The 13,200-nt window shown below is 25.9% G+C and overlaps 1 protein-coding gene across 1 annotated transcript; it reads right to left on the bottom strand.

Moving 5' to 3' along the window:
* Nucleotides 1–5,035: 5,035 nt before the first annotated feature.
* Nucleotides 5,036–11,360, bottom strand: LOC114124344 (PMS1 protein homolog 1-like). The gene is made up of 15 exons (XM_027987573.2): nucleotides 11,061–11,360; nucleotides 10,849–10,969; nucleotides 10,607–10,771; nucleotides 9,821–10,095; nucleotides 9,613–9,741; nucleotides 9,380–9,526; nucleotides 8,650–9,192; nucleotides 8,484–8,583; nucleotides 8,142–8,375; nucleotides 7,521–7,628; nucleotides 7,180–7,444; nucleotides 6,842–7,021; nucleotides 5,685–5,815; nucleotides 5,453–5,613; nucleotides 5,036–5,378 (listed from the first exon to the last, which is right to left on the bottom strand). Exons 1-15 carry the CDS (start codon nucleotides 11,196–11,198, stop codon nucleotides 5,205–5,207), a joined length of 2,871 nt encoding a protein of 956 aa, XP_027843374.2. The 5' UTR covers nucleotides 11,199–11,360; the 3' UTR covers nucleotides 5,036–5,204.
* Nucleotides 11,361–13,200: the final 1,840 nt, after the last annotated feature.

The following is a 13,200-nucleotide window of genomic DNA, read 5'->3' as shown; positions in this document are numbered from 1 at the left end:
TATGTAATATCGCTATTGTATCCTCTATCTCTTTAATTTTTTAAGACTTAGAAGATACATTTTTTCGTCGGTGGATTAACAATTTTTGTTTATTCAAAACCGTGCAACAACAAAACTATTATAGAAATACCAACCATAAGATGACACCAAATAGAAGAGTATCGTGCAGTACACATTTTCGAATTCGTTTGATCCACCACCCGTAAACCATCTCTACCGTATATTTGCCAACCTAGGCTTAGTAGATATCCTGGTCCCGACGTTGTACAATCAGGATTAGTTTAAACTTATAAATCATATAGTCCAGATCCCAGTCTATTACATTATTATTTTATTTTATCTTATTCAATAAACAATTTGATTTATATTCTACAACTGCATTTACTCTACCTACCTTCGACGCACTACTCCTCAGATACAAACGTGAAACCAAGAAACATTCACGAAGTATAGTTTTTACATTTGACGTAGAATGGATGAGGCACCGAGAGCAAACTCGCATTTAACAAATTTGTGCCCCTGGGCAACACATTTTTACCACCCCCACCCACTCTCTCAACAAAAAAAATAGTTAATAATATTAAATCTGTAGTCTGTACTAATCATTATAAACGTACTTATGTAGAGTTTGAGTGTATATTACATATTATACAGCTACTCTATGTATATAGGTCTCATGTAACATAATTGTCCAAAACAAAAATTTATGTTTCATGATAAATATTTTATACTTTGAAACAAATAGCACCAAAATAAATAAATTAATCATAATTACGATCAAGTTTGATACACCCATAAGCAAATATATAAGCATTAAATGGTTAAAAAAAATAAGTTAGGTTAAAAGGTTAATTAATTTTTAAATTTTTCACTTAAAACAATTAATTAATTTAAGTATTGACTGACTTAAAAATTATTATACAAAATGAATTATTTAAAATATTTAGACTACTTTTAAAATATTCATAGTCATCCGTATTTTACATAGGTACATATAATTATTATACATAATACTCTATTAAGTCTATTATATTACAACTATACGAGTACACTTATAGCGTTTGAACAATATTAGAAAATAACTAAATCGATTAATAGAATAAATTGTTCAACATTGTTACCTAATACCTATATAATAACATAAGGATATTCAATGTAAATATTTATAAATATTAAATAACATATAATTTCTCGAGATTTTTTATAACGTCAATGCGAAACCAATACATTATATAATAATATGTAAGTGTAAAAATTTATGTACCTAATTAATTAGTATATTTTGACTATCGGAAGAATTTATGTACCTAAATAATTAGTATATTTTGACTTTCGGAAAAATTTAATTTTTAATTATTAGATACCTCTAATTAGAGATAACTGATTTTTTAAAACTGTAATTAATATTTAATATATAAAATGTCAATTTATTACTATTGTTTTCTAAAAGGAGAAAATGTATCAATTACAATGAAGGTCAAATAAAAGAAAAAGGTAAAAGGTTCGTTTATAGCCATATAGGTACCAATAAGATATATGTATATAATATTATAACTTACTTGTAAGAGGATTAGAAATTCGTCTTGATCACATTCCTAAATTGGTATTCTTGTCTGTCAACCATAGCCATGTAATTTTCTTTTCAACATCGCATTTTAACAAAAAAAAAAAATATATATAATAATAATACTTTTGAAACATCAATTTTATGTCATCAGTAATGTCATCACATCTGGTAATTTTTCAATCTGCGGGTCGCGTTACTGGGTCGATGCGAAACGCGTATAATACATTATTATTATTCAACATTATAATCAACGATGACGTTTCTAACAATCCGATGTTTGCTAACTGCCAACTATTATATTATAATAATTATTAATAACACTATTCAACTATTGATTGTATAAAAATTAAAAACTATTAAATATTAGTGAGTTTTATTACTCCTTTATAACAGTGTGGTCTTGCGTGGTCACTGGTCAGCGTGGTATGCTTTATGGTTGTGGTATAGATTGGTAGGTGATTTTAATGATTTAATTATAACCATAATGATTGTAGATACTTGATCTGTGTGATACTGCGTAGGTACTAGGGACTAGGGTACATATTAATATTATTAATATTATTAATTAATTCTAGTATTCTACAACAACAGTAGGTACCTACAACACAAAATATAATAATCGCTTGACATCTAAAAAGGGATGGTCGGCTCCGCGATCTAATCGAAATATTGCGTAAATTATAGCAACTTTATATCTATGACGGGCGGTCAATCGTAGTCGGGATACATTTTATTTACATAATATTTTGTTTACATTTAAGTATTGGGCCACAAATTAAATTTATATATTTTTAGAGGATACCCGGTGATTGAACCACAAATGTATAACACAAAAGTTTACGAATATATAAAAATATAATATAACATTTATTAATTACATAGATTAAAATTGTTTACTTTTGCTAGATGCTGGACACGGTTTTTCGGCATATCGTCAATGAATATTCACTAAGTGATGAGGAAAAGAATACATTTTATAAACTATTAAAAATCAATATACATTTCTCCTTTCGGACGATCTAAATTCGTCATTGTACTTTTTAAAAATGCTTATTTTATTCGTATTTTACTGCATTACAAACAATAGACGGTACTAAACGCTGTGTATCATAGTCATAGAACACTAGTGTTTTATGATACAGTTTACAGCCAACGATCGCAATGTTTCAAATTATTCTTAATTACATAGCTATTTTTTATTTTACCTACAGCCATTATCGATGCTAATAATTCTTTATCATTTGATATTGGATAATTTATAATCTTCTGATAAAGTCATACGTCGCTTCAAGTAAAATTTTGTGTACCTACTTACGTTCCTGCAACAGTATAGTAAATTACACATTAAATATATTACTTATTTTATTAAAATATAGTAACCTAATTACCGGGTTCGATAATCGATAATAAAAAATCGTTTATAATAGTGGCTCTATTATAGTTTACTTTTCTGAAAAAAGGTTCATTGGAACCCAATTTCCTGGAGCCAAAAAACAGAAACATTGTGCGCATACCTACCTATAAATCATTGCCCGTCTGCAATACAGTATAGTTGCAATACCAAAGTACCTATAGTGCCATAGATAGATAAATACAATTAATCGACATAAAATTTTAAGGAAATGTGTTAAATGAGTAAAAATGTTATTTTTTAATTATTTTATGATAATTTTTATTATCTCAAACAAATAAATAATATATTCTGAATACACATATTCAGTTAATGTTCAACTTTGCTATTGCAATCATACCTATATAACTATGTGACTACATGTATATGAAATCACATGCTTGCAAACTCTATAGGGGACAGACGCTTATTTTAAAAAGAATAAAATAAAGAAAAAAGTCTCTCAAAACATGTTGTTTAGGAAAGAAATTAAAAGAAATAATAAGAACATATTACTTTGTAGGTACTAGAGGGTTACGATTTATGTTCATAGTTTAAGATTATGTGACGAGAATTACGAAATCTCTATTTGCTTTCAAAACATGAAAATTCTTTTGCTAGAGATACTAGAAGAAAAAAGATTTATGGAATATATTTTGGGCTCTAATAAGTAATAATAGTTATTATTTTTATTAAAATTATTAAAATATGTCTTATTATTATATTTATTTTATAGATAAATCATTTTGTTTTTATAAAGACAATTTTTTATTAATTTATAATTTACTAATAATTGATATTTAGATACCTACTCTGAAATATTGTATAATATAAAGCAAGGAATTTCATGCATTTGCATTTCTTTCATGGTTAATTTTTCATGAGTCTAAATATACATTTCACCAAATATATGATCAACTACTTACTGAAAATTTTTAATGCTTATTTTGATAATTTTAGCACAAAGTTATAATATATTCATTTATTTTAAGACTATATTTAAAATAAAAAATCACTCTGTGGTTTCATTTTTTTTTTTTGTGTTTTTTAGTTAAGAGTTGAAAAGCCCCAAGTATTTGTATAATTTCAATTTGATAGTTATAATAAGGGTTGTAAATTATATAATGAAGCAAAGTGAAAAAAAACATAATTAAGATAAGGATCTAACCAGGTCAAGAAGACCTATGAATATTTTTGGTAATATACCACCAATTGTATTATAATTTATAATATTTAGATATTTTTTTAGAAGTTCGTATTTATTGTATTGTCCATAAAACTTTTTAAGCCGTTGATGGTCGAGCACCAGTGCAACACCTGTGATTAAATGTATATCCGACTACTATGAACAAACAGTATAATTATATAAATATAAATTATAAATTATATTATGATACAGCAAATACTAATGCATGATCTTTAAAACTGTATATTATTATAAACAAAATAAGTTGTGTGTGGTGACAATAGTAAAACACATGTTTAACCAACTTGCAGGGTGATGGGTAAGCTATAGTATAGTATTTATATAAATGTATACATACTATTTTATTAAATAATTAAAGTGTAATTTATTTAAATAACACAATTCCAACCACATAATATATTGTGATATATAGCTTCTTAAAAAATGATGATTTTTGTCTCAATATATTATATCTGTGAATAAATTAACATAATAACACAAAATATTTAACATTTATTATGGTATACAGTAAATGCTTAATGTTTATTAGTTAAATATTTTCGAAAAAATGCATTTACTTTAAAATATTTGATAATAAGTAATAATAAATACGTTATTTTTTAATATTATTTAGGGTGCTATTATTATTATATGTGTTCATTTTTAATCAGAATTAATAAATACCTGTTTTTAAAAATGTATGTATTTATACAAAAATTTGTGCTATAGTTATCATATGACATATTATATCCAATGCTCACTAATCTCTAACGGGGAGGAAACCGATAGTTCTCCTTAGTACAGAAGTGTTTAAGCAATATATAGATACCTAATGACTTTATTACGGTATTAGCAGTGTTAACCTACAGATTATAGAATAATACCAAAATGATTGATTTATAAAATTATTTAACATTTATTTGTTTAAAAAACACTATACAATATATTCAATAGTAGTTTAATTCAAATATTATTTAAGATTAAAAACATATGGCTGGTATAAGAAATAATAGGCTAACAAAACAAGTCTTATACCCCAAGAATTATGATAATTAACATTTTTATGTTATTGATTTCTCATCAATACAGTGTATCGATGTAAAAACTTTTTTATAATGAATGCAAGTATTTTGGGAAAAAAACTTTTCATTTTTAAACCAATACTCCAATAGGCTATTAATTTCTTCTTTCGTTTTAGGGAGTCCAGTCATTTTGCAGTATCTTACAGTTTCACTCTAAGTTTAGTAAAATAAATTAAAATAAGTTAATTTTTATAATTTAATTATGTTCAAAGATAAATAAAAAATACCCGCAGATAGTTGACTACTTTCAACGGACGACAACAATGTAGGTTATTATTTTCTTTTTCCAATTGCATCAATTCTAATAGTTGTTTGAGTTCCTCGGCACCATATGTCGATATATGTAAAGCTACATCTGTGATATTTATATCAGGATTATCAGAATCCTCTGTAAAAATTGTAATTAAATTTATTATAGGTATTATATTATGTTAACAATATATCATAAATGTTACATACCATTAAATACAATAACAATATTAAAACCATTCTTAACTATTCTTTTATCTGTAATAGTATATTTATCAGCCGATGGTTCATACGAATTATCCAGATCCATTAGAAAGCGATAGTTTTTTTCGCCCAAATATCTATTAACATCAATAACCAATTGTAGGTTACACTTTTTAGAATCAATCCATAAAACATTATCATATAGGTGATGAAGTGTGTTAAAAAAATAAAGGGAATTTTTAAATTGTACGGGTTTAGAGAATTTGACAACATTTATTTTTATGATATTGGTTATACATGCCCTTAAAGTATGATAAAAGTTTCAGCTGTTTTCATTATTTATTTTGTCAGTGGCAGCCATTAAAGTTAGATGTGTTTTTATGAGCTCGGTGATTTTTGTTTGTTAATTAAAATCGATCAACGAATTTGTATCAAATTTTGAGTAAAAAATGAAATTAAGTGTAGTAAAGTGTATGAAATGTTAACAAAGGTCTATGGTGAGTCATAGAGTAAAATAAGAGTTTCCAAGATAGCCATAAAAAAGGCTCAACAAGTGTGATCAAATGTGAAGGTGATGCTCTTTGATTTTGATGGCATAGTACATCATGAATTCTTACCCTCTTTTTAAAACCATAGATCACATTAAAAACGCATCGCTGAAAGAGTTAAAGGCAATTCCAAAGATCGAGGTTGAAAAGTGTTTCGAAGATTAGAAGAAACTACAGCACAAGTGTATAATACCTAATGGGGACTATTTTGAAGGCGACAAAATTAATGTTGACGAATAAAAACCTTTTTTTTCACATAACAAAAATTCCCCCTTTTTTTTTGAACACATCTCATATAATACAGTTTAATACAAATAAAAAATGTTACAATAAAAAACATTTCAGTTGCTAATGAATACAATTATTAGAACCCTCCAAGTTACTCTAAAGTTGCTTTACAGTGCCAAGCATTTTCAATCATTAACATAGAAATCTGTACTTGGTCATGCAACCAAGAAATTTATGGAGCAACTGTAATTTGAATAACAAATGCACGTCTTCAGAAAAGCACATAGAAATCATACCTTATAGTTTTTTTTTTATCTGCATTCAATTTTCTTATGTTATAAATTAAAAAATAAACATATAAATATAAAGTACAAAAGTTATAATTACTTTTTACTTGTTATAATTGATTGGTCCAACATTTTAAGTGGTATCTCATCATTAGCCAATTTCTGGAAAAAAATTACAGCTTCTTGAAGACGGCAAATATTTAGAGCTTGTATTTCATTACGCACACAACAAAACCAATTGTTGTCCTCTATTTGACCAATGAGCATAAATTCGAATGACCTATTTAAAAAAAATATATTATGTCATTTAATTATATAATATATGAGATATTCTTTTCAATTGTATGTATATTTGATTTATTCAGAGTTTATTTAAAGCCTAATATTTAATTTTCATAAACACCATAATATTTAAAGAAACTTAATTTTAACACTTACATCATTTTTTGATTCTTAAAAATATTTCTTTTGATCTCAGATAACTCTACATTAATTTGAGTGGAATGCCTTTCAAGATTCATAGCAATAGCTTGAAATGATTTTTTTGGTAATTGTACATCATTTGTTTTATTGGTTATCCCTTTTTTCTGTTCATTTGATAATTTTTTATATCTTAATTTTTCATCTTCACTTAAACTTCCCCATAATCTTGCGAGTTCTTTGCTTACTTTTGTAAATTCTATTCCTGGATTTTCTTGAATAACTATATTATGTAAAATAAATTTTGTTTACAATTTTTAATTCAAATAATTTGTTAAGGTTAATGTAAATGTAAATACTTTTAATTCTCATTTCCCTGGCAAACAGTGTAAATCCTGACATTTCTTTATTTCCCATTTGACTGCTAACACTTCGAATGGTATCACTAAGTTCTTCTTCTGGAATAGCTAAAATATAATATAAATTAAATGACTAGATCATTTTTATTTTATTTAACAACAGTTAAGAAAGTGTAAACTTGTATACTGATCAGAGATCAATTTTTTTTATTAAATACTCAATACTCATTTAAAGTCTATATTAACTTTTTTTTATTTTTTTTTTCAATCAAACGTTTAAAAAACAATTAAATAAAAATTATATTAATAGATTTTGTAATCTATTAAATTTTGTAGTGAGTGTTATATTTTGATAAAAATATCGACCGTTATTTTTATTACTGTGGACATATATTAATGTTATAAGATTTTTTTAGGCGCTTACATTTTTAATGTTTCTATTCAACCAACAAACTGACTACAATAATTTAAAAAGTATACTATTCAGATAAAACATAACATTGCATTATAATTCAATGGCCTACTCATATTTTTCAAATTTATATGTAATTTGTCATTATAAAAAGTTTTAACCCACTCATGTATAAAAACAAACTAAAGAATTTAAAATAAATAAAATACCTTTTATTGGTCTTTTTGATCTAGGTTGAGGAACCCAAGACTGTGGACGATTTACTAAATGATTAAGACCAGGAACTTGCTCATCAGGAATAGAAACTGTACGAAAAAGATTTTCAATTTTTAACTGTTTTGTACTACTATTAGATGAAGTTATGGAAATATTTTCTGAAGTTTCATCATTTATATTTACTGAATTGTCATTTTTTTCTACAATATTTTCATCCTTTTGAGGTACTGAAAAACATTTGTATTTTTTAATTAACAAATATTTTGAAAACAGTTAATCCATGTGAATTAATGTATAAATTATTAATAATATCTAAAAATATTAATACGTTATACCAGTTGGAGAATGAAGAATTTCAGTTTCTTTATTCATTTTTGGTTCACTGTTTTTTTCTAAGATTTCAATTAAAATATCAGATTTTAATACAACTCCACTCTAAAAATATATTTTATGTACTTTAAAAATAGTAAAATAAAATAAAATACTTAATAAATACCATACCTCTAATGGTTTTCCATTCAGAACTACATCACCCTTACTCCACTGAGAAATTGATATATCTTCAGCGACAAAATTTCTAACATTTGCGCTATCAGATTGAATAGTTTGAAGAGGAGAAGTATTTCCAATATTCAAAAGCTTTTTACGGTACTCTGAAATATCATCGGTACTTTCCACTTTGTGATTTTTCAAACATGATGTTTCATCATTTTTATCGTCTTTTAATATAAATGGCTCTTCAAAATCAATTTCTTCTAAGCTTAAATCTTTAACAATTTGTGTATGCTCGTCATTATTTGATACAGAGTTAAATGAATTATTATTAATAATTTTAGTTGACTCTGCATTTGGGACAAAAGAATCATTAACTTGTGAAATTAATATTGGAGATTTTTTTACTTGGACTTCTTCTGAATCATAAGGTATTTTTCTTTTATTATTCACTTGTTCTGGGACTTTATTAATATTAGACTGATCATTTTCTACTTTATCATCATAATAATATTTAGCTATACAGTTCTTAAGATTGAGTAATATCATATCCTGAAAATGAGTTTTTAATTTAATTAGAATTAATAATAAATTTATAAATATATGTGTAAACATTAATAATGACAACATCAAAAAGAATAACACAGTAATGCTTTTGTGTTAGAATAACAAACGTTAATGCAATTAATATAATAAATGATTTTAGTAGATATTTTATGTAATTTTCAATATACCGAACCTGATTATGAAATAATATTCGAGATTTATCTGGTTCCAAATTTATATCAATAGTTTCAGGTGGGATGGTTATAGATATAAGACATGGCAAGTACTTGCCTGGAGGTAAATAATGTCCAAAATAATTATTGAATTCTCCAACAATAAGCTAAATTTTTAATAAAAAAAAATAAATTGTTTAATCAATTATTAAATTAAATAAAAATCAACTTACTTATTGATGTATATTCTTACTTTTTCAATTTTGTTGTCCCTAACTGGTCTTTTATTTACATACAAATAAATTGCATCAGCAACATTTGTGGTAAAAAAACAATTTTGCACATTTATATTTTGTATAGGTAAAACTATATCAATATTAACCTAATGGGATTAAATTATTTTGAATTAAGTAATACAAAGTCTATCAAACTATCTTACTCTAATTAAATCAAAAACTAACCTCTTCACTTTTAAATGTTAAGTGTTTTACACATTTAGTCATTGAAGATGACCAAATTTGACCAAATGTCACAACCAAATCGGTAGCTGAAGTCATTTGCCATAACACAGATTTATTATGAACCAGAGAAACACGAATATTTTGTTGAATAGCTGCTAATGATTTAACAATATTTTCTACTCTACGTAAATCATTAACACAGTGTTTTTTCGAACTATAAATCTGTTTTCGAACTGGCAACTTTTTGAAAAGGTTTTCTATTTTGATAACAGTACCTATAAAAAAATAAAATATTAAAATGTATGTTATGTAAATTATAATAAATATTATTAAGTACTATCTACAGTTATGGAAAATATTAATAATATGTTCTTAGCAGCAACTACTATACAAATTTGTTAGTATCAGTTAATAAATATGTAACAACATATATTTATACATCCAATATTAAGTATGTATAGGGTTGCTAAATTTTAAAACCACCAAACCGGGACATGATATTATTAAATAACCTTTATTTTTATGTATAGTTAGTATAATTATATGGAAATAATAGATATCCATTATTTTATTTAAAAATTAATAAACCAACACAATTTGTTAATTTAGTTAATTAATAAAATTAGTTTACAATAATACAATATTAAAGTTATTTTCGCTCGGCTTCCATTAACCGGGACAAAACTAATGACCGGCAGGGACACACCGGGACATGTTGTTAAAATTGGGACAAATGGCAAGCCTGAGTATGTATAATTACATATTATGAAATTATAATTTACTTACCTTTTTGGTGATGACAAATTGAACTATTCTTCACACGACCATTACTGTCCATGGTAAACGACTTGGCATATTCATCAAAATCTGATTTTGTAATGACAGTCACATCAGCTACAGCACAAATGGAACTAAGAGCTTCACCTCGAAATCCGTAAAAAGTCAATTTATCTATACAAATTAATAAAAACTAAAATATATATATTCAACTGTGAACTGGGTAATATAAAAAATAAATCATTGCGTACTCAAATCAGATATATCAAATATTTTGGAAGTGTAATTACGCAAACACATAACATAGACGTCACTGTGTGAAATGCCAACCCCATTGTCGCGTATTTCAATCTTGTCTAGTCCATAGTTATCCTAAACATTGAACCATATATTGAGAACAATTCACAAAATAAGTGGTTTTTCTAATGATTATATCAAAATGTTAATATTTGATTTTCATTACCAAACGTATATCGATGATTGTAGCATTGGCGTCAATAGAGTTTTCCATTAATTCCTTCACCACAGACGATGCCGAAGTAATGACTTGAGTACTACTTATTAGTTTAATTGTATCCGACGATAATTGTTTCATTGACATGATTATTCCATAAGCAGCTTCCGTCCAGTCTTGATTGAAATTTCAGTTTAGAAATTACATTTGAAAAAATGAGGAGTGAAGACAGAAATAAATAGGTAGCCACTAGCCAGGACGTAGGACGTATACTATACTTGACTACTTGAGATAAGCAACAACAATGTAATTTGAATTTACGAAAAAGCGCAATAGCTTATCAATATCAGTTATCACGATTCGTGAATTCGTGATTATTCCACGGGATGAAGGTTACCTAGGTATTGAGAATTGTACTACAATACCACAATGTCATGATAAGTTATAACCATAATCCAATTCACGCGCGGTACTAGCTTGTTCATGAAAATATTATACAATATTATTTTATACAATTTCATCCTAATAATAAGTTTTAATAAATTAATTAGTATTAATTTCTTTTAATTATTTTATTATATAAATTTAATAATTTAATAAATATTACAATAATGCAATAAATAGAAACACATAATTATATTTATATACAATAATAAATTAATAATGGTACACAATAAAAGAATGCAAAAAAAGTAAGTACAACGTACATATCTAGTATATAATATATGAGATACCTACGACCTACCTAACCAGTAACCTGCGCGTCTACGTCAAATGGATGAATAGATTTTAAATAAACTTTGGATTGGTATTTATTGAATTTTGAACTTTCGGAATATAATTGTTTTAATAAAGTTAAGTTCGCGAATTATATTTTGCACTTACCTTCATAATTATTTGCCCGATTATTTGCGTAGGAATTTGTTTGAAAAGCATATCAGTATTTTTTTTTTTTATGAGTTGAACGCCTCAACATTGAACTAAACCATATTTAATGTTTATAAATTATAAATAAAATATGTTTTTCCTACAATATTTACCTATCAATAATGTTAAAAGCATTAGGTACATATAATATAATGCTTAACATACTTGTCTATGATATACAGTTAGACAAGGCCGTAACTGGGGGGAGTGTCCAGAGGTATGGACTCCCCATCGGAATTTTTAAAAGTAAAAATTTTGTTTTATTATTAAATAATAACTATTATGTAAATTGAATATTATAACGGCGACTTATGTTTTCAATAACGATAATAATTAAATTTTATATTTTTAACGTAAAAATGACTAGTGTTCAGTATTTATATACTTAAAAAAGCGGGTAAGTGGGTACCGCTCTGCTGTACATTAGGTGCCGTATGGATCATTATTATATATATTATAGGAGTGTTAAATTTAAATCCAATGATGGGTATCATTGTATACGAAAAATGATTCTGAACGAAGATGATTTGTCAGCCTAGGATATCCTTTCGAATGGTTAGTGAAAAAGGTGGTTTATGTTTCAATGGCCAGAATACACCAGAATTTAATTTATTTCATAATTATTATAAGCTAAACTTATGGAAAATCTCGTACTGAATTTTCAACTCTTAGCTACTTATACAAAAATTGTTATGAATTATACCTACAAAATAATTTGCAAATATTCAGGGTTTTGACGAAGTTTTGTCAATATTTGAACTTCAAACGCTAATAAAAAAAAAACTGTGCCTATGTATTCTAATAATTTTTTGATCACTATAAGAACAACTTATAAGAATCTTTATATTAAATTTTCAAGTATTTTGGTTGGGCCAAACAAATTTTATCGACATATCAAAAAAAAATTTTCAGAAAAATTGAAAATTTCAGTTGTTTATAAATAGCTCAAAAAAAGTCAAAATATTTTGAAAATTAAATCATGAAAAGAAAATACCAATCTAAATAACTGGTGAAATTTTCAAGAATCTATGACTTATACTTTTTGAGTAATAACAAATGTTTAAAATCGTTTGAGGATAAATCGTTATCGTTACGATAATTCGTAAAAATTTAAAATTCAAACGCACTTAAAATTTTTCCTATTATGATATTTCGAGTTTTCTCTATAGATACTTGAAGGAAAACTTATGGAAAACTTAGTGTTGTATTTTTAATCCTTAGT

This window comes from Aphis gossypii, chromosome 2 (assembly GCF_020184175.1).
Source record: "Aphis gossypii isolate Hap1 chromosome 2, ASM2018417v2, whole genome shotgun sequence".
Lineage (NCBI taxonomy): Eukaryota > Metazoa > Arthropoda > Insecta > Hemiptera > Aphididae > Aphis > Aphis gossypii.
Note: the sequence above shows the minus strand (reverse complement) of the source record. Positions and strands in the feature narration are given on the sequence as shown.

Bases quoted from the DNA above. Each gene is read 5' to 3' on its own strand.
- LOC114124344 (XM_027987573.2), bottom strand. From the start codon at position 11,198: ATGTCAATGAAACAATTATCGTCGGATACAATTAAACTAATAAGTAGT. The intron at 10,970-11,060 runs GTAATGAAAATC...TTCAATGTTTAG, and splicing joins CAATCATCGATATACGTTTG to GATAACTATGGACTAGACAA. The intron at 8,584-8,649 runs GTATGGTATTTA...ATATATTTTTAG, and splicing joins TGAATGGAAAACCATTAGAG to AGTGGAGTTGTATTAAAATC.